The sequence below is a fragment of the Embiotoca jacksoni genome, unplaced genomic scaffold, assembly GCF_022577435.1.
Source record: "Embiotoca jacksoni isolate LCO1_2020_lvr unplaced genomic scaffold, fEmbJac1.0.p SCAF_93, whole genome shotgun sequence".
NCBI classification, from domain to species: Eukaryota; Metazoa; Chordata; class Actinopteri; family Embiotocidae; genus Embiotoca; species Embiotoca jacksoni.
In genome coordinates, this window is record NW_027185451.1 from 378,354 (window position 1) to 400,421 (window position 22,068).

At 43.1% G+C, this 22,068-nt stretch overlaps 2 protein-coding genes across 3 annotated transcripts in view; both read left to right on the top strand.

Moving 5' to 3' along the window:
- The first annotated feature begins 695 nt into the window (after positions 1-695).
- sostdc1a (sclerostin domain containing 1a) lies at positions 696-3,116 on the top strand. The gene is made up of 2 exons (XM_069141897.1): positions 696-979; positions 2,075-3,116. Exons 1-2 carry the CDS (start codon positions 763-765, stop codon positions 2,542-2,544), a joined length of 687 nt encoding a protein of 228 aa, XP_068997998.1. The 5' UTR covers positions 696-762; the 3' UTR covers positions 2,545-3,116.
- Positions 3,117-4,249: 1,133 nt separating this feature from the next.
- Positions 4,250-22,068, top strand: part of crppa (CDP-L-ribitol pyrophosphorylase A) — a 34,202-nt gene continuing 16,383 nt past the window's right edge. For both annotated transcript variants that reach the window (XM_069141921.1, XM_069141922.1), the window contains exons 1-9: positions 4,250-4,646; positions 5,396-5,678; positions 7,062-7,211; positions 9,497-9,601; positions 11,478-11,523; positions 12,954-13,051; positions 18,047-18,124; positions 18,237-18,329; positions 21,087-21,218. In XM_069141921.1, coding sequence (XP_068998022.1) covers positions 4,396-4,646; positions 5,396-5,678; positions 7,062-7,211; positions 9,497-9,601; positions 11,478-11,523; positions 12,954-13,051; positions 18,047-18,124; positions 18,237-18,329; positions 21,087-21,218 — 1,236 coding nt within the window. In that variant the 5' untranslated portion in view covers positions 4,250-4,395. The remainder of the gene's footprint in view (positions 4,647-5,395; positions 5,679-7,061; positions 7,212-9,496; positions 9,602-11,477; positions 11,524-12,953; positions 13,052-18,046; positions 18,125-18,236; positions 18,330-21,086; positions 21,219-22,068) is intronic.

Genomic DNA, 22,068 nt, shown 5'->3' on the forward strand with positions numbered 1-22,068 from the left:
CCATAAAGTCAAGAATGCACACTGTTTAATTATTTATACAAATTTCACACAAATATTTAATAGGTTAAAGGTCAACTTTACTGTGACATCAACAGGCCTCGCATCTAATGGACCCCCCTCCCAGAAAACTAATAAGAAGGAGCGACTTTAGTGAATGAAACCAAAATGACTTCAATGACTTGATAAATGGGAATCTATGGAGCCGAAGGCCTTTTCAGATTCAACCAAATTATTCTTCAGGAAAACATTACTGTTGTTGCCCCCTTTGAAAAAGCTCATCGGTTGTCCGTATGATTGAATTTTCTAGTGTTTTTGCTCGTAATTTTCTGATAAATCTAAATGTCAGAGATGAAATAAAACGATAACCGGTGGTTGTGTTACTTTGAAATAAATGTTTCACGTGTTTCAGTGCCAGTTACTCAAGACACATGCCGTCCTCATCCTCACGGAGAAAAGAGCTTCCTCTTCCAGAACCACATTTTAACTCCAAAATAAATAAACGTAACAGTGGGCGTGGTTATCTTTACGAGCGACCAATCAGAACCTCGCATCAGAGACGCACCTGAGTTGCTGCCAAAACCGAGAGGCGGGGCCGGCTGTATAAAACCTCTGCTCCCACATGAAGCTCGTGCAACATCCAGCCCGTCTCGTTTCCACGCGCCCTTCTCTCTCTCTCTTCCCTCCTCCTCCCCCCCCCCAACACACACACACACACACACACACTCCTCCTCCTCCTCCCGCTGCAGTCCAGAGAAAACAGCCATGCACCTCGGCGCGCGCGACTCGTGCCATTCCCTCCTCCTGGTTTGCGTCCTGCTGAGGAGCTGCCAAGCCTTCAAGAACGACGCCACGGAGCTCCTGTTCTCGCACGTGAGCGCGCCGGTGCCGGCGCCGGTGCCGGAGGTTCAGAGCAACGTGTCCCTGAACCGCGCGCGGACCGGCGGCAGAGGAGCGGGCGGCGCGACGCACGACAGAGGCGGTGAGTGGGAGGAGGACCGGAGAGGATGTTTAAACCGTCTTGGAGTCGGTCTTTAAAAAAAAATGTTTTCCTTTTTATTCGGTGACGTTATTCCAGTTTTGCGTGACGTTAAAACAGTCTCGGTCTTCGGATGCAATATTTCAAGACACTCTGGGTAAAAACTGGACTAACATTTCCCCCACTATAACCTCTGTCGTGCAATTTAAGGAGTAAAACATAACTCACTTCCTGCAAGCTGCACCATTTCAGATTTCCATTTTTACCTTTTATATCTCTGTTTTTCTTCATTAAAACTTGCAAGATGCTAAAACCTGTAAATAAAACTCGGGTTTAAGCACCAAATGTGCTATTTCTTTTTGTCAAAAAGAGCCAAATGTAGGGCTTTTAAAAAAATAATAATAATAATTAAATCACGCACTTCCTCCTATACCATGCCATCCCATCATCATTTATTAGGGATTATGTCAGAACACCACTTTAAGTGTCCCAGTCTAGTTATACAGTCTTGGATACACAATGAGTTTACTTCATGGTTATTATAAAAGGGAAAATGTGATGGTGTAAACATCCGCCCGTAGCCAAGGGGCTGCAGAAAGTGCTCAGAGTATCGAGCCCTCAGTTCATTCATCAAACACTTGTCACAGAGAGGCGGGTGAGGGGGGGGGGTGCATTGTCAGTGTGCTGTATGGATATGCGTGAATGGAGCTCAGCTTGGGTTACAGTGGGATTTTTTTGGGGGGGAAAAAAAATCTGCTCCACCGACTTTTTCCACAATGCTGTAAATACTCGTTTGGAAATGGTAAAAGGTCACGACGCTCCGACGCTCCTCCTTTTGTGTTCCTGCGACACGCAAGTGGGAGCAATCCTCAATTAGGAAGCATCATCTTTCAATATCGGGATGAAGTGACGACAACTGAGCTGCTGTAAGGTGCAATTTTTGTTGTCTTAATTTAGTGCTTAAAAAAAAAGAAGTTTAGTTACAGTCATTAGAGACAAAAGTATTAATCTTTTAAAAAGCTCTATTTAAGACGATTTAAGGATTCTGTCTATTGCTGCCTTCTTTCCTAATTTCCTCACCTGTGTCCGCCCCCGCAGAACGAAGTCAGATCGGATGCAGGGAGCTGAGGTCCACGAAGTACATCTCTGACGGCCACTGCACCAGCATCAACCCCATCAAGGAGCTGGTGTGCGCGGGCGAGTGTCTCCCGGCCCAGATGCTCGACAACTGGATCGGCGGGACCCACGGCAGGAAGCTGTGGAGCCGGCGGGGCGGCGGTGGCGGCGGCGGCGGCGGCGGCGGCCAGGACTGGAGGTGCGTCACCGACAAGACCCGCACCCAGCGCATCCAGCTGCAGTGCCAGGACGGCAGCACGAGGACGTACAAGATCACCGTGGTCACGTCCTGCAAGTGCAAGAGGTACTCGAGGCAGCACAACGAGTCGGGTGGCAAGTTCGCGGAGCCGGCCGTGGTGTCGCCGCCGCTGCGGGTCCTGCACAAGTCCAAGAGCAAGAGGAGGCCCGGGAAGACGCGGCTGAGCGGGAACCGGCACGAGACCGAACCCTGAGAGCCGGCGGACGTTCAGACCGACTCGGGGGAGGAAACTGGGGCGGGGGGGTAAAAAAAATAAAAAATAAACTTCCAGGAAGTGTCCTCGTCTTCCGTGACGTCGAGACATCAGCTGTGGATTATCTCGTGTGTGATTTATGTGAAGCTGGTTCCTCACTATACGATGGAGAACTTCCGGAGGACTCGGTAAAAGATAATGTGAACAGGACTGAGGTGGACAGTCTGCAGAGCTTTTTATTTTTTTTGGGGGGGGGCAACACGTGATGTCCCAGCTGTAGCCCTGTGCATGCGCTCCTATATTCATTGTTTTTTATACGCAGATGGACCAGTAAACAACAACAAACATCTTTTTTTTTTTAATCTTGTGTAAATAGTCTACTTGTACATATATCAAATTCTTACTTCTGAAGTATGGCCATGTTTATAAAAGTTTACTACGTAAGATTTATGATGTACGATGTAATATATATTTTCTGGTCAAGTGGCGTCGGCATGCGGGTGAAGTCTGGAAAACTTTGTCATCAATAATTCTTGTAATAACTTTGTATGAAATAAATATCTTTTTTTTTTTCTAATGTGTTGTTTCCAGTAGAAACTGATTCGGAAAATATGACTTTAAAAATGAAATCAGGGCCCTAATGGTGCCTAAAAACTCTTTATCACAAATGAAAATACACCTTTAAATTAAAATTTCCCCAAGAGGAAGTTAAGGGAGGAAAATGTCTCTTTTCCAGTGAAATGCTTTGTTGTAAAGTTCTGTCTGTATCATGAAAGGGTCTCATATTTTGTTGAAAAGGTAAATTGTAGGATTTTGCAACCGCTGTATTTACTTTCTTCAACTCACGCGAGAACCTGGACCTGTGCCGAATTAACGGCACCTGCAGATTCATCTTTAAATACCCGTCAAGTTCGTAGGATTTACGTAAACGCAACCGGAAGTGAAATCAAGTAAATTTAACAATAAAAAATAAAAAAAATAAACACTACGAGTATAAAATATGACTCAGAGCAAATATGTTTTGTGCATTAAAGAAAGTAGCTACAGTGAGTTTATGATTTAATCGACTCGTTTGACTTTTACGGACATTTTCAAAATAAGATATTCCGGTACTGACTTTATCTTTCGTAAAACTTTTGGCACACAAATATTACATTTCCCTTTTAAGTACAATACAGACTGCCACCAGTACCCGAGTGTTCCCATTTTTAGATACTTATAACTTTTCCTACACTACATTTCAAAGGCAAACAATGTTTTTTCTTACTTTTCTGCCCTTCAAATCACAGTGCAGTAGTAAAATTTGCTCTTCTAGAGCTGTCAACCACCTGCCATGATCTTCACGAGTGAATAAAGCTGCTGATTTTATCAATACAGTTAAAACTATGTCAAACTACTGTTTCCAAGATCAACAGCTGTCACACTTTTAACTCCTGCAATGCAAAGCTGTTGTGAATTTCAAATAAAGTCAAACTATTTAAAAGGCCAATAAAATATTAAGGACAACTTTTGACTATTATTACAATAATCATCATTATTAATCGTGGTGTTAAGTAACACAGCTTAATCAAATAAGACTTTCAAAAACAGTTTACAAGTATACATTTGTCACCTTTTTATGGAGCTATGGTCATTTGAGTTTAAAAAAAAAAAAAATTACACCTCGAGTGTTTTATTTTGAAAGCACTCGCCGGAAGTACAGCGGTTGGCTCCACTAGCTCCACCGTGGTGTTTCCCCCAAACCTCCATCCACGTTCCCGCGGTGTTGGCGCCCGCCCATCGGCTGGGAATGAACCGTTTTGGGGGAAAGACCTTCTTCAACACCCGCTACACACCCCCACCCATGACCTGATGGAGGTCAGGCACGTCAACATGCAGAGTGACAACCGTGAACCAGAGAGGCCCGCGCATCCCCGGATTTTCCCAGCTCGCGAGGCCGGTAAGAGCGACCGCCAGCCGGCGGGACGCTCGGTGGACTTCTCGGTGTCGGTGGTCCTTCCTGCCGGCGGCACCGGAGAGAGAACCGGACTTCAGACGCCCAAACAGTTCTGCTCGTTTCTGGGCAGGCCGCTCATAAGCTACACTATCCAGGCTTTCGAGAGGTAGGAAGAGATACAACAAATAAAATTAAAAAAAAAGGAAACGTGAAATGTCACAATCCCTGGTTGTGGAAGTAGAGAGGCAGCAAGGAGCTGGAAACATGCCGCACTCACTGCAGCCATGGCCGGATTCACTTCCTCAGGGGACCCGGGGGCAAAAATGTATTGTTGGACCCCTTCTAACCCACATTCATTATTTCCTTCATTAACCATAAACCAATACAGACGCTTTTTTATTTTTAAGTAAAGAAACTCTTAATATTATAACTTTTATACTCTTTCAATCAATTTGAATATTGGGCTTCCGGTAATAATGACAGACATATTTTCACTTTTTTGTGACATTTCATATACAAAAAAAATCAAGTATTTATCGAAGAAGCCTTTTCCGTGCTTCTCGGATGGAATAATACGAATTTACTTGTTAACCAACTTTGCAAAATAGGAGCGCAAAAAATAAGATTAAATAAACGAGATTAAACAGGCTATCTGTTTCCCTCTGCTTCCAGTCGTTATGCTAAGCTAAGCTAACCGTCTCCTTGCTGTGCTTTTTATATGTAACTCAGAGATGTTGAATATATTTTGATTTTTTTTTTTTTTGGGAACTGTCGGAAAATAAGTAGCATAAAAAAAAAATATCACCCTGCGTTTTCCTCCAGATTATTTCAGATTACACAAGAAAAACGTCATTAAATGATTCCTTGCAAGCCCCCAAATTCCTTGTAATTTGTAACGTAGACGTTTTCCCGCAGGGTGTCGTGGATCCAAACCATCGCGGTCGTCGTCGCCGAAGAAAACGTGGACCTGATGATGGACGTCGTCCGGCGCTTCCAGCACAGGAGGGTTCGGGTGGTGCCGGGCGGCTCCACTCGTCACAGGTCGATATACAACGGACTCCTGGCTCTGGGTGAGAAGGAGGAGGAGGAGGAGGAGGAGGAGGAGAGGCCGAAGGTGGTCATCATACACGACGCCGTGCGGCCCTTTGTGGAGGAGGACTTCCTGTATCAGATAGCGATGGCCGCCAAGGAACAAGGGGTCAGTGCGATTTTAAAAATTCACCTCAAAACAATCAGGAGCTGAAATTCATCCACAATATTACATCTGCTGCTTTTTTCCTCGTCAAATAGAACTGTTTCCTCCTTTATTTTTTCAAACCAAGTAAGAAACAATAAATCAACATTTTCTGTTATTTATTTATTATTTAAACAAATTTGTTATTTGAGTTGTTTTTCAAGCAAAACATTCTGTGCTTCTGAAATGTGAGGATTTGCGGCATCCATTGATTATTTTCATCATTAATTCATTAATCTGCCGGTCATCTTTTCCAAATAGTTGTTTAATCCATAAAACATCTGGATGGTGTTTCCACTGTATCGGGTGTAAAAATCAAATCGAATCACGTGATGCTCATGTTTTAAAATACTGGGTTTTAAATAGTTACGACTAATTGTTTCAGCTTTAGTCTTACAGAAATATAATCTAACAGTAAACTGAATATCTTTGGGTTTCAGTATGATGGTCGGACACAACAAGACATTTGAAGACATCAACTTGGACTCATGGAAAACGGGGATGAACATTTCCGAGACCAAAAATGTGTTTAATTCAAGACGAAAGTAATTGATGCATATTAATTGATTGGAAAAAAAACAAGCTCATTTGTACGCGATAAAAATGCAACCAAATGCCCTCAGAGACCAAATGATTCATATTTAAACCAAATCGTCAGAATACTCAAAAGCTCTAAAGCTCAGATTTCTTACTTGTTAAGATTTTATTGTGATTTTTATCCAAACACCCGCAAAAAAACAAGGCCCCTTTTGTTTTTTTTACTCGCTGCGAGCGTTTCAATTTGTAGCTTGTTTAAAGCTGAGTCACAAAGTGGAAACTTTTCTTTGTGGTTCACTTTTCAGCGGGCAGCGTGAACATAAACAAAACGAGAAACCCCCAAAAAACTCAAAGAAAACTACGTTTCTTTTGTGATTTTGCGCCTTTAGGTCGACTCCTTGTGACACGATGAATCCTTCTTTTCGTGAGCTGTTTATCAGAGTGATGACTTAGTTTCTGTGTGTGTGTGTGTGTGTGAGAGAGAGATTGTGTTGTCTAGTTTCACAGGCTTACCTGGTTCACTGCTCACAAAAAAAACCAAAAAACGTGTGTTATTTGGGCTGATTTTGATCAAGCGATAACATTTTACTTGTAAAGTTTGTAGCTTCTCTGTGCTACAGAAAGCACTCGAGAAAAGCACTAGAAATGATGACGACGATGATGACGATGACGATGACGTCGTCCTTTTGACGGCGAGAAAAATAGAGTCGACCAGTTTCAGGTTTCAACCCTCTACAGCCAGTGAATCAGACTAATGTAGTCATATTTAAACCTTTTATTTTATTTATTTATTTATTTTTTTTCACGCAGGCAGCCGGAGCTATCCGACCTCTGGTTTCCACGGTGATAGCCACCACGTCGGAGGGCTACCTGGATCATTCTCTGGAGCGAGTGAAGTACAGAGCCAGCGAGATGCCTCAGGGGTTCACGTTTGATGTCATCTACCGGGCCTATCAGAGGGTAGGCACCTTTAATGCACCTTTAACATACGTTGTGGATGTGTTTATATATAATGTTAAATTAAGCAGCAGTTAATGCATTGGATGATAAAAAAAAAAAAAAAAAAAGAGAGCGGCCCAGTGATGAAACACACATTTTGAATGCTTCTCTGGCAGGATGTCAAAAACTTCGTAAAAATGATCAAAACGTGTACATTTTCTGTAACAGAAAAATACTCTAGCAATCAGGTTAAATCGATTTCTTTCTATTATTTCAGGTATAAAATCAAGATGTTTTATTCTCGTCCTGCTGTCGTTTTCTAATGTTCTCCGCCGCGCTGGAGAGAAATCAGTCTGTGGAACTAAAAAAAAAAAAAAAGTGAACAAAAGCCCCCCAGTTGGAGGAAAAAAAACAAAAAAACGGTAAAGGAGCATAATTTGGTGGATTCAGTTGAGTACGTTTTAACGCGCCTATACCTGAAAAATGGGAAGAATTTTTCCGCTGAGCTGTAAACGTGTAGATTCTCCCAAAGCAAGGGGAGCTCATTGCTAAAAAACAAAAAAACAGAAAACAAAACGTGGCGGTCCAACTTACTACGAAGCCCCGAGTTGGAGAACTTGTTTGTTTTTCAGACACTTTTTCTGTTTCAACCCCGACATCGTTAGACGGATCTTTTCCGATAGCCCCTCTGTTTTTTTTGTTTTTTAAGGAAGCAGCTGACTTTGAGCTAAGAGCCGAAGCCCGCCTTCAACTGGAGCGTTATTTTTTAAAATTTTTTTATTTTAAATTCCTGGCACATAACGAAGCTTCAGACTGCCTTTGAGAGCCCTGTTGGCTTTTTACAGAAAAAATGAGCTCACTTTTGTCGCCGCGGTGTCGAGGGATAGTCGAGTTGCAAGAGAGACAAAGTTGGGGAGGTCGCCGGAGAGCGCGCCCACCTTCCTTCCCCCTCCTCCTTTTTCAGCCTTTCAAAAGCAGGGAAAGTGTAAGGTGTCTGTCAGGTTAAGACTGTAGGACATGCTCATGAAAAATCTCTTGAGAGCTCCACATTTGTAGCTTGACATCCATTGAGAGCAGAAGAACTTAGGGCTGAAAAGACAAAAGGGAAGACACTTTATCCAGTCCCCAGCGAGGGCTTTTGTACCAGGAGAAAATGCTAAAGGTTAAATTACCTTCGAGACCGAGAGCGTAATTCTGCTGTAATTTCTCTCCTCGGTTCCTACGGTGCCTTGGAATAAAAGACCCTCTCCTCTCTTTTATAGTTTGATAAAATATTACCCAGCTGTAATCTCAGGTAGCCTGAAATCGTCTTTGTAGTCCAGATAAGAGTTCATTGCCTCGATCCAAACTTTTCCATGTGATCATCACCAACTGAACTTTCCCAGCAGTCAGTTACACACTTACATTTTTTTTTTTACCAATTAACAGCAACAGACAAATTTTCATTAAGCAGAGAAATAGCAAACGGCAACGAGGGACAAATATTGGAACATAATTGAACTTAGATTTCAGCAGCTGGTCGTAAAAAAATAAAAAAAAGAAGCATTTCGGGACGAGCTGGTGAACACAGTGAAGCATTTAAGAGGTTAATAGGCAAATATTTAGCTCAACAGTTGGTGGAGATCAAAATAGAGATAACAGGAGAATGGATATTTGGATGACTCCAAATTAATGTATTTTTTGTTTTGTTTTGTATCTTTAGATGATATTAAACCACACTTTAAAATCGCATGTTTTTTTTGTCTGTCGCTCTTACAGATTGTAAATATAAGTGTTCGTAGCTTCCGGCTCTGATAAATGAGGCGGATGCAGAAGTGCCTTAAACTGGGATACCACCGAGGGCCAGTAGAGGTCGGCCCCCAAAAAAGCCTCCATAGACTCCCATTCAACTTCTCAATTAAGTCGATAAAATGCCTCCACCAGTTATCTCGGTGTTGTTACCTGGAGTCGCTCCTTCTTGTTTGTTTTCTGGCGGTCCATCTGCAAAATAATCCCACAATTTATTATTTGAAATTAGGCCCCACAAAGCGGTATGTTTGGGGGAAGGGGTTGTCTGTTTGATTGACAGGCCTGTTGTGCAGACAGGTTTCCGGGCCAATACGGTCGCCCAAATACGGTCACTTCTGGCCCTCAAAACAACAAGATGCTGACGGCTGAACGTTGACGTTGAACTCGAGGCTGCAACAATTTGAAAAATCACAATTGCAGGCTGATGTGAAATTTACCAACAACAGTCAACAGTTGTGCTCTCTGCCCCCCCCCCCCCCCCACTCCACCCCACCCCACCTCCACCCTCCCCTCTGCAGTGCAGTGAGTCAGACTTTGAGTTTGGCACCGAGTGTCTCCATCTGGCTCTGCAGTACTGCGGGACCAACGCCAAGCTCATCGAGGGGCCGCCAACGCTGTGGAAGGTGAGCTTCGCCAGGGGCCCCCGCTCCGTTTTTTGTTTTTGTTTTTAGATGGTGGATGTGATGAAATTTTTTTTTTTTTAGTCCAAGCGCAGCTGTGTGCCCACAGCTGATTTATCAAAATGGTCAGAGTGAGAGCCTCGTGAATTGAAAGCGACGAGGTTGCTGGCAAAAAGAGGAAGCGCTAATGCATCGAATGGGACATCCAGGTTTAGCAATTCAGTTCATATTTGAATACGTTGCTCTGAATCCTCTATGTAGTCATTTACTATAACAAATAAAATGCATTCAACAGAAGCTTTTACTTAAAGCATTAAGTAGTCTTTCCAAAGAAAACTCGCTTTATTTACAAAATAGTTTATGGAAAATGTGGTCTTCTCATGGGAATGAAGGATTGATTGTTTTATACACTTTTCCAGTTGTAAAACACTTTGTTTTAGTGTGGAAATAACACAATTTAAAAAGCATTTAAAAGCTGTTCTTTTGACAGCAGATGTAGCGTTTGTTTTCTGTCACGGATTTTCTTGTTTTGTAAAGCTACGTCACTTTTTAAAAAATGTTTTGTAACTTTGAGCCCCATGTTTCTCTACTTAAAAAAAAAGAAAGAACGAAATATAAAAAAAACATCATTCCCAGTACAGCATGTTCATTCCTCTATCATATAGTTGTTAAAGAAATCATTGTTTTTTTCCCCTGGACTTGCAATTTTTAACCAATTCCTGCAGTTTTACACCAAAAAACTCTACAAAATACAACAGTTGAGAGAAGCAACAATCACAAAAAAACTCTGAAATCCCAGAGGTGTTTATCTAGATGTTGAGATGCATTAAAATACAGCACGTTTAAAGCTTTTTTTTTTTTTTTTTTTTTTTTTTTTTAAATAAACAATGTCCAGGTGAGTCTGGATAATCCAACCTCAGCTGATCCCGAGCTGAAGCCGTGACCTCTTGTCACAGGTTGCTTGAGTTGTAGCTGCTCCATCAATGAAGATATTTTTCTTAGAACCATTTGAGGAACCATTTAAAGTAATGTGATGATCTGTGGAGCCACAAATTCCCCCCCCAAAAAATCCATTACAAAACCTAAAGTGACATTTTAAAATGCTATTTTCATACATGAGGAATGAGTTTTGTGGCTGTTTGAACACCGCAGTCGTTGTCCCTCCAGGAACAATGGCAGAAGGACTACACTTTGTCAAACCGACAAATATGGTTCCTTGTTCTCTGGAAAAGTTGATTGTTTTATTTGGATATTTTTTAGTGTATTAAACAGGGACACTACATCACAAAACAAAAGATTCCAAATTCGAGATTCAAGGTCCAAATCACTGATCCGGGGAAAACCTGTTTGTGGAAAATCATAATCATTGTTTGTTTGTTTGTTGTTTATCATGCCAGCAGCACGGCTCGAAAGAGGCCGATGTAATTCTGTCATGTGGTTGATGCACCACTCAAGTAAAAACTGAAATATCACAACAACAGTTGAGCGAATTACAGTAAAATACAGATATTTGTGGTTCTCAGAGATTTGAACCCTCATGTGTTTTGTGATTCCTTGACTTTTCCTCTGGCGCAGTCAGCTTTAGATTTCCTGCTTTCAGTCAAATAACTGTTATCAGGCCGATGGCCAGGAAAATTGATGAGCACAGAAATGATCCCCTGAGGATGAAGCCTATTAACATTGGTGATCCATTAACTGAAACCATCATCGGCCCAAATGGCCATTAAAAAAAAAAGAAGAAGAAAAAAAAAAAAAGGGATTTCTCAAAACTCCAAAATCTTGGCACATAAAACCGAAACTATCTGCTTTAAAAAAAAAAAATTAAAAATAAATGTCTAATTTGAGCCAACTGATCTTTTATAGTTATTTTGTCCTCTAGGTGACCTACAAACGGGATTTGGCTGCCGCAGAGTCCATCATCAAAGGTGAGTCACCGTCACACAGTTTCCTGCACGCATTGTCTACAGTGGACTTTATTTTTTTCCTCCCATCTTCGCACATTGTGCAGTTTGTATGTCGACGTGTTTCCATGAAAAGGCCGAAGGCAGTAGGTCCTCTCAGACGGGTTGAAATGTTCAGAAATATATATTTTTTTTGTCTCTTTGTGTGGTCTCCAGTCGGACGTGAATAGGTGACATTGAGCTAAAATATCCTGTCGCTGTGCGCGGAGGGAGACATTCTTTGTGGCATTGTTTCGCCCGCTGTGAACCGCGTGCTCTGTGAATGCTGCGCAGAGCAAGTCGGGACAAGGGAGAGACCCATCACAATCAGTAGAAAATGGAAATAAACACACCAGCCCCATATTTCACCGCCGCCAGCACCTGGGCCAACAAGTACCTGTTTGATGATGACACAAGGCGCTCGCTGATTATTCCCGGAGCTCTCTGAAGTCCATGAATTCATTCATTGTGCCATTTGTAGAAAAAGACGCGGAGGAAAAGTTCTCTCATCCGTCAGTGTGAGAAACTGTTGTGTGTGTGTGTGTGTGTGCGTGTGCATGCGTGCGCGTGAACATGTATGACTTGATTTGTCAACGGGACGGCTTTCGAGCTTGACGGCGACATAGGAGGTCCAGATTTGTTTTTTGCAGCATCAGCGACATTTACTTGAAGCCTAATATTCAGATTAAAAGATCAAACAGAATATAAAATGCTTCATTTGAACACCTCGAACAAAAGAAACATCTTATCTTAGCTTATTTTAACTTAGTTTAGCTTATCATCTTTAGCCATAACAAATGGAGTTAAGATAACTTATTCGTTAAATCTTCTATTAGAACCATTTATTTGACAATTTTCGAACCAGTTCGGCCACACAAGAGCGCACTGCAGCGGGCAATTTAGGGAACATCAGTGTAATTGTAGATACAGAAAATAACAGCCCTCAATTGAAAACATAATAAAATGCATACAGGAAAGAAAAAAAATCATGCACATGCTGTTGAATTGAAGCTGTTGTGATCCAAAATGCGTGTGAAGAGTATTAAATTGTTAAATGCTGATTCAGCTGGTTTGGGTGGAGCTCAGCTATGTGAATAAATGTAGTTTTCAGACACTCGGTCTCCATTGAGAGGAAAGAAACAAAAACAGGTGGACGTCACGCAGTCGTGTTTTGATATTTGATGATATTTATTCGATATATTAAAGATTCCTGAGTTTTTTGTTACAGAGCGGCATCGTTTGCAAACGACTCATCAGATGTGTTTTGTCTTTACTTCGAGAAGCGACCTGTACTCGCATCACAAGTTAATCACGTGTCTTTCTGGCCTGTTTCAGGTGTTTATTCAGTTTATTTCCTGTCTATCACTTCTACGGTTGACTTTGAGCCAATCGAATTGCCTCCCTTTCCCTTTCAGAGACTCTGTCGCGATCGGCCTGCGTCGTCACGGGTGGATCGACGGAAGCTGTGTCGCTGGCCGAAGCTCTGCGGAAGGCTGTCGGAGCTCTGGAGATGGTGAGTGTGTGACATTAATACAAACAAAAAACAACAAAAACAACGGTTATTGTGATGATAGCGGCGTAAAAAAATAAATATCCTCACCGGTTTACCATCGTATTGCCATCTATCTCCCCTCGTCACTGTCTCCCTCCGTCCTGTGAGCTCCACTTGGGTGGCCCCGGTGGCGAGACTTGCCATCTGCAGTCAGACTTTCTAATGGAGCCCGTCTGGGAACGTCCACACTCGGCAGCTCTTCCTCCTCCTCCTCCTCCTCCTCCTCTACTCCCTCGACCTCCACCTCTCACTCCCCCCGCAGAGCAGATGGCAGTCAAATCTCCTGTCCTCCCGCGACCCGTGGGAGTTTCCTTGATAAATCTAGTGTTTAGCGATGAGTCCTTACCTCCTCCTCCTCCTCCTCCTTCCTCTTCTTCATCCTCTTCCTCCTTCACCTCAGCTCAGTCAGACTCGACACGCTCCCAGTTTCCACCACGGTTCGTCTCCCTTTCCTCCCCCTTTCACTCTGAATCATTTTTTGGGCACATCAAATTCCTCCATGTTGCAAACATCCTCCATTTAATGAGTGAAATTGTTCTTAATAGACGACGGGAAACAGCATCCACATGCAAAACTGGCGAAGAGCGACAGGCTGAGACATTAAACCTGACTGCTTCAGACCACATAAAGCTTCCATATGTGAAATACACTCGTTGTTACCTCGACGACTGTCGGGGTTTCCCTTCAGCCAGCCACGTAACCGGTACCTCAAATAACCTCTCTTTAAAAAGACAGAAGAAGAAATGGATGCGACGGGAAAAAAATGAAACAAATGCCTCGACATGTGACTACAAGTTTGTCTGAAATATGAGCTCCTGCGCAAAAAGCTCGGTTTAATTTCGACCAAGGAAGTGAAGCTCACCAGCTACTGAAAGGTTGTGATGATCGTAATACAAAAATCTATGTTTTAAGATGTTATGTCGGTTTTAAGAATATTGCGGTGGACTTAATGTTATAAATACAATTGGATTATTTTAATCTGGTCAGTAATGGCATTTAAGCCGATAGCAATGCTCGAATGTCTGTTTGATTGACAGGCCTGTGGTGCGATCAGTGGGCGGGGCGTAGTGTCCTCGGTTTTCCAATCAGATCGAGTCAGATCCACCTCGTCCAAATTATGGTCACTTTTGGCTTCAAAATACCAAGATGGCCGCTTGACCTTATGTTGTTATCGGCCCTGAAATTCCATATCGTTGCATTTCCAGCAGCTTATAATGTTTTTTATTTCGTTAAAGACTTACTTTACAGCAAATCTATGCTTTGGGAATAAAAGTATGTGCGTAGGCTTTTAACACCTCCTCAAGACACATTTGATATCATTATAAAATTCACCGAGCACTTCTGTAATAAATCACGTAAATTTCCGCAGCTTTTTTAATTCGTTGTAATATTTCACCCCCATCGACTTTCCCTTTCGCCTCCGGAGCGGATACGCTCGGCCCTGACAAATCGCCCACACGTGGCTTGGCGTACTGAAACATGTTTCCCGGTCCATTCCTGATTAATTCTCTCGGTGTGACTGCCGACGGCGGAGTTCGTGTTTCCATGTTTCCGCAGCCGATCCGAACAGATCATCCTCCTTTTAAACTCGCTCCAAGTTCTTCATCAGCCCGGCGTCAGAACGAGCGGATCTCGCTGTCCGGTGCTGCACCGGTCCCCCCCCCTCCCCACTTCCCCCTCCACACACACACACACACACACACACACACACACACACACACACACACACACACACACACTCTCCATCCCCCCCGGCGACGGATCGGGGGTCCGGCCTCCTTTTGGATCGGCTGATTGGATCCGTTCCCGCCTCATCACTCGGGTGTCCGGCAGGGTCCTTGTGTTTTTTTTTTTTTTTTTTTTTGTCCGGCACGCGTGTTCGGAACCAGATACGTCCCTTTTTTTTTTTTTTTTTTTTTTTTTTTTTTTTTTTGAGGGAGGAAGAATAATGGAGGGAGATGAAAGGCAAGATGAAGAAGCGGAAGATGAAGAATTACCTTTGTCCCGGTGCCACTGCGTGAATCTAATACTGGGATAAGCAGTGTTGTGTGTGTGCAGGTGGAGGATTTGGCAGCATGTGTGTGTGTGTGTGTGTGTGTGTGTGTGTGTGTGTGTGTGTGTGTGTGTGTGTTTGTGTGTACGTTTGTGAGAGACGAACACACTCAGAGCAGGAGTAAGATTAAGGATTCTTTCAGCCGGATGGGAGATACGTTTGATCCAGTTTAAATCCAGGCTCACAGAAGGAAGGAAAAAGTTTAATGTCAAATTTTGAATCTGCCAAGTTAACTGGCAGCACAAGTTTTATGTGTCTCAAACAGGAAATATGTTAGACGGAGCTAAATAACTCATAAACCCACACCAAATGATCTTTCTTTGATCTTTTTCAATGTATTTCCTGTAAAATGTGAAGAAAAAAATGTCTCGGCCTCTGAAGTCCGTCCCTCCGGGAGTTTGTGCAATTTTATTTGATTGTTGCGATTAAAAAAAAAAAAAAAAACTTTATTTTTCGTGTTGAATTTTTCAAAAGAAATCTTTACCTGGTAAAGAGTAATATGTAATTACTTCCTATCCTATCTTTACAAAAACAGACAATCTGTAAGAAATGGTAAAGCATGATACCACAAATATAATAGTCAGACAAACCAGCCTGCTTTACTGAAACTTAATTCTCTTTCTGTAGTTTTTTAACGTGGAATTGAAAACCTCAACTTTTTTTCCACCAACCTTAACTTGTTTTTTTTACATTCTTGTCACATAATTTAGACGCATCAATTATTCAGCGTTTGGCTTCGGTGGATTCAGAACAAAGACTAACACAGACGAGTGGATGTTTTATGGGAACAAAAATATAAATAAAAGCTTTTTTTAAAAAGTCGAATCCCCTCCTCCGCCTGTTCTCCCTAATCACTTCTCTTTTTATTTTTATCTTTATGTACGATCATATTTTTATACGCACTTCACATCAAAGAGAATCCTCAGACTCGTGTATCAACTCGGTGAAGGTTTTTTTTTTATAATAAATGCACTCGACTAACGAGGATTTGTCATTTAGACGGAAAGTTGAGCAGACACCACCCAGTGGGAACGAGCTGTTTTTGACCGTCCGCCACTGATAGAGATAAATAATGGGACCCCCCCCCCCCCCAGTTTTGTTAGGAATTTACTAACCAAATGCTTTTTTAAAGTTGGTAATTGATCATTGAATGTTTGAAGGGTGGGAAAGTGTCTGGTAGCTTTAAAACAAACGACACGCATTTACATCGGCAGCATTCGTAGCTTGTAGGTGTTTTCAGTTTCTCATTTGAAATGGGATGAAATAACGTATAACCTTATAAGTCTGAATCATCATCGCAAACCGTCCCTTAAAACAGACAAAGTCAGAAACTAGCTAAAGGCAAAACAAAAATATTAGAGCATCTAGAAGCTCAGGAGTCAGATATTTTTCTCTCAGGAGTTGGTGGAGACCAAATCAGAGGTAAAAAAAAAAAAAAAAAAGAGACTTTTGAATGAGCTAATAAACAGCGTTTTGCAATCAAGTTGACTATAACGGACGTGCCAGGGTCGTATAACACCTTAAAAAAATAAAAAAAAAAATAAATAAATCATAATTTCTGCTTCAGTTAACTTTTTAATAAGGTGTTAAAACCAAAAAGATGAAACGAGGTGCTTCCGCACACATTTAAAACTCCTATATTAAATGGTCGAGGCAGATGGCCGCCTGATTTCTTCACGTGGGAACTGTTGAATTGTTGGGTTCTTCTTTAGTTCCCCGGTGGATGACTTGTGTTTATGATTCAGCGCTATGTAAATATAACTGAGTTGAATATTAGCAGGTAGTTCACTCCCGTGCGGCGCTCCGAGACGTTTCTCTTCTTCCCCTTCTGAGCGGGTTTTAGGTCGTCGAGCCTTTCGCGGCTCCTCGGCTCCTCGGCTCCTCGGCTCCTCGGCTCTCGGCTCCTCGGCTCCTCGGCTCTCGGCTCTCGGGGCCGTGTCTAAACTTGAATAAACAAATCCCGCTCTGGGACTTCGTGGCCAACCTGCTTTAGATCACGTCAATTTATTTTTATTTGTATTTTTTCAAAAAAAAAAACTCGCAAACAGCCCGAAATGATTTCCCCGGTGAAGGCCGTGGAGCAGTTATCTTTCAGGATCAATTAACCCTCCGACATCTGTTTCCCGTCACCGGCTCTCATTTACTTTCTGTTTCTTTATTGGGCAGAACGACTGCACTTCGACGCCAAACACCAGACGACGATAAGCGTTTTATTTCTGTGTGTATTTCCAGTGCTTCGTGCGTGATCTTGTAATACGAGGCTGTAATTATGGAGGCGCAACGACGAACGCGAATGTAAAAGTTTTTTTTTTTTTTTTTTTTTTCTCGCGTCGTTCGTGTGCCGAGAGACGAAAAGTGAACGGAAAGATCAGAACCTAAACGTCCCGGTTCTTTTTACAGTTCTTGGCTGCGCGTCGGCCCTCCGACTCAGTTTGCAACGTAATGAAATTAAACTTGGCCTGTGTATGATTGCTGTTCCTCTCTTTCTCATATGACAGAATTTTCCTGCCAGTTCAGAAGTATGAAGGAGCCCAGAAATTGTTTATTTTTTTAAGTTAATTTTTTTTTATTTAACTCCCTCCCATTTGTTCTAATACGTTTTCTGACTGCAGTTGATGGAAATAAGCTCAGTTACAGTCTTTCTGTTTTTGTTTTTAATTTTTTTTTATCCCTTTTCTCTAATCGCAGAGTGATTCATGGCAGGGAAAGCAGGTGGGCGTAGTCGAAACACTAAATGATTGAAGAAGTGTGTGAAACAAAACCCAGACGGCTCGCGACCTTTTGAGTCGATCCGTCACTCGACCCTTCAAAATGCATCGGGACGCCCGGCGCTGCAGCACCTGCCTTAAAAATGTTACCCCTCAGATTATATCAGCCCAAATGTGTAACCTCTCTCTTTACAGGAGCTGGACGTCGTCCCGGATCTGACGGGAGACAACGCCGGGTATCTGTTAACGGGCTGGAACTTCATCCGGGTGTCTGTAAGTTCACAAATTTAAGTGAAACCACGTCGGTGTAAATGGGTCGTGATCCGTTCTGGCCGGCGTAAAATCTGAACTGGATTTTGTATTTTTTATTCCCTCGGGTCTCCAGGTCGGTGATTCTTGGCTGCCTGAAGTGGAGGCCGTGCTTGTGGCTTTAAAGGAAGCGAATCGAGCTCTTCTCCACCCGCCGGTCGTCGTCTGGGTGAGTTCACGCGGCGGACGCATGCTAGCGCCAGTCAGTCTGCGGCGCCGATGTTTACCACCGTAGTTTAGCATTTCAGCATGCTAACATTTACTCATTTTTTTTTAGTTTTGTTTTTGCCCCGTTCATTTTTACGTCAATACGTTTTTATTAAACTGTTGTTTTTGTCATGAAAACGTTCACACAGAAAGCGTATGTTGTGTGTCAAAAAAAAAAAAGGGAGGTCGCTATAGAAGTTTACTTCCAATCAGATATTTTTACCATTTTGAAAGCATCGTGTTTCTTTTTCTAAAGAACGAACTGCCACGAATCTATTTGAGCTTTTAAATATTTTCTTTTTAAACTGTCCCAAATTCGCTGCCGGCATGAATATTTTTGATGTGAAATACTCGCCTGCAAATATTTGGGACAAAGTGCCACATCAATGCCGTGTTATTTAAAAGCTTATTTTCCTTTGTTTTATAACTCCAGCTGTTTTTTGTGTTTGATAGTTCATGCTGCTGTTAGAGAAGCTCGTGTCTCCTCGGAGGTCACTCGGTGAACAAACAGCCTCCTTACATCCCGACATGCTCGTCTCGGTATCGTTTCTCACACTTTGAACGAACTTCCTTCTTTCTTTTTTTTTTAACACGTTTATGAGTACACACATCTGGCGCAGCACAGATTCAGTTTCGTCGAGGTCCGTTGTATTACAAGGCGAGCCAAACCTTTTTTTTTCCTACTTGTAAAAACATCACCTGTGGTCCACCTCGAGGAGCTCTGGAGCTGTCAGGAAACCGACACCTCTCCGGAGAGCGGCTCGACCTCGCTTACCGCTCGCCCCGATTCAAACACCCGAGAGGAAAAAAAAAAAAACTAAATAAAGAAACACTTACACGCTCCGAAAAACAATGCCAAGTAATCGGAATGAAATAAACCCGCAGAGGCTGATTTCTACAACGACGCAAGCCTCCTCCGGAGCCGCCGCTCCGCTCTGGGTTAGTATTCAATCAAGATTTAAACACAGATTCAGATGTGTAAACACTCAGTGTGAAGCTGTGTGAACACACACACACACACACACACACACACACACACACACACACACAAACTATTCTATTCTATTCTATTCTATTCTATTCTATTCTTCTGATGTTTTATTCTCTTCCGTTCCTTCCTCTTTTATCGAACATCCCGCCACATGTCACAAGTGCTGAAATGATTAATTGATCGATCAACCAACAATTTTGATCAAAACTTGGACTTGGACAATCCAAAATGTCCAAAATCATTCCCCTGTTTCGCTGTTCATCGCCACGAGATAGAAACTCAATAAATGACCCAGCAGTGAGCAGAACATTCACACGTAGGACACTCCGACAGCCGTTGAGCAACTCGACTGCAAATTTCACTTCTAGGAGAAAAAAAAAAGCATTGCATTGTGGGACTGTTAGCCTGGAGGCATTTTTTTTATTTTTCATTCAGAGTGTTTTGAAGATTCGTTGTGGTCATTTTTATTATTATACGCTTTTCTGGGGGAACAGAAAAGGAGCGAAATCAGGTGAAGAGGGGTGACGGGAAGCAAAGAAACCTGTCAACGTGTATGGAAAACCAACGTGTCACGGTTCAGGTGGTACGGAACGAATGTTTTCCCTCAGAACGCCACGGTGGAACTCGGTGTTGACAGTCTGACCCTTGGGGGGGAGGGAACGAATTCACGGTGACACAACCGCCGCTAAAGTCAAAGAAAAAAAATCCCAGCTGGTGTCTCCTTGAGCCTGACGCCTCCTTCGGTCTCGGGACGGTGAAGCTCCGCCCCCTCTGAAGCATTTCAAGGGGTCTCAGTTGCCCAAAATTGGATGTGCGCTCTCTTACTCAAGTGATGTTGCTTCAAGTGTCAAAGCTCGCCAGCTCTTCCTCCCAGAGGTTGGTGCTTCCCGCTGCTCCGTGCACGTCACGGTGTTGCACTCCCGTTTTTTTTTCGTGCAACCAAACGCTTTTTGCTCTTGAAAATAATAAGTTTCCAAAAATTAAAGCGACATTCATCTCCCTCCATGACAGTTTTTTTCCATTCCAATACTTCAAACAAACAAATATCTCCGTGACAGAGTCTTTCCATTGTCTCTGAACACGCCGGTTTGGTGCACTCGAATAGTCGGCGCTGTTCGACCGCCAGCCAATGTGCTGAGTAATCGGTCCTCAAGTTGAACTCCAGCTGACGACAGCAAAACATTTGATTGATACGCAAATAAAGTGTAATAATTGTACGTTTAGCAGCAGATGTCTCGACACTTTTGAAACTGTTCCTCGTGTCCGTCGTGTCTTGCTGCCGCAGTTTTTTAGGGATGTGTGACAGAATAATTGCGCTGAATAAATCTCAGTTTAAGCTTCTGTCAGCGGTTCGGTTTTTGGGAATCGACCTAAAAGCTTGCGAGACGACACGGTAACCCGAACCACCGAGTCTGGATTTTGCCGCCCCAAATTAGGGAAAATAAAAACCCCAAAGGTCTGAAAAGATTTACAACGAAATTAAGTCGTCTTTATAACCTCGGGGAGGATTTTGTGTCAACTGATCTCTGTTTACCATCAACTCGGCAGAGCGCACGCTTCCCCGAGCACAACCTGAGATAAGCAGGTCTGTTGAGTTGCAACATGTTTAAATGAAACGCTCCAAAAAAAAAAAAAAAAAAAAAAAAGGCGGGAGCAGGCCCGGTGAAACAATCCTCACTGCTGCCAAGTGTTTTCTGATTGCTGCGCGGTGGCCTTTTGTTTTCATAGGTGCGTCTGAGCAGCGCGGACGAGCCGTCCGTCAGCGGGAAGGTGGCGGAGCCGGCGGCGATCGTGGACCTGGCCTCGACCGCCAAGCTCGGGAACATCCTCCTCTACGGCATCCAGCTTCATCGGTCGCAGGTAGGAGCTCCCCCCCCCCCCCCCCCCCAAAGCCGTCAAATCGAATCCCCGTTTTTTTTGTTTTTTTTGGGGGGGACCAGATGTGCAGAGCGAACCTGAGACAAACGTTGAATATTCATGGCACTGTTGGCCCCAAACATGACATCAATCACGAGTTGCGTTCAGCACTCGACCGCAGCAGTGTGACAGATGAGGCTTCTTGGCATCCGCGTCACTTCACAAATCAATGCCGAAAGAGTCCGTGCGCCTCGGGCAGCGGGATGTTTGAGCAGGCCGGGTTTACTCCCTCCTGCAAAAAAACAAAACAAAAAGGAAAAGGAAAGACGTGAACGATGAGCTGACGGAGGCCTCCGGTTTAGTCTGCGGTTGATCGAGATTGCGCGTCGGACCTCGACGTCTCCGTGTCGTCTAATTAAGACGAGGTGTTTTTCGTTTTGCTCTCCGACACACGAGTTTGATTCCGCTATCGGATGTTGGACATCACGGTTTTTCCTCCCGAATTATGGAGACTAATGCTGTTAATTGCTCATCGTGTTCGACTCCTCCGGGAGGGAAGACGGGGGAGAGGGGGAGGGTAATGCGTGTTTCGCCATGATTAAATGCTTATCGTTATGAGATGGTGGAACAACAGAGTACAGCCTCGCATAAATCACTGTTAGCTTTTTTTTATAATGAGGCTAATTCTTCCCAGATGGCCTTATTCATACTTGTCGAGAAGCCCGCCAACACTTCCTCTGTCAGACGTACATTATGCATGCATTTTGCTCACAAGCCTAAGTTTGGCTTTAATAAAAGATGTCTGACAGCAGGCGGTAATGCACACATTGCTAATATTTAAATGTTAGTGAAA

Bases quoted from the DNA above. Each gene is read 5' to 3' on its own strand.
- sostdc1a (XM_069141897.1), top strand. From the start codon at position 763: ATGCACCTCGGCGCGCGCGACTCGTGCCATTCCCTCCTCCTGGTTTGC. The intron at 980-2,074 runs GTGAGTGGGAGG...CCGCCCCCGCAG, and splicing joins CGCGACGCACGACAGAGGCG to AACGAAGTCAGATCGGATGC.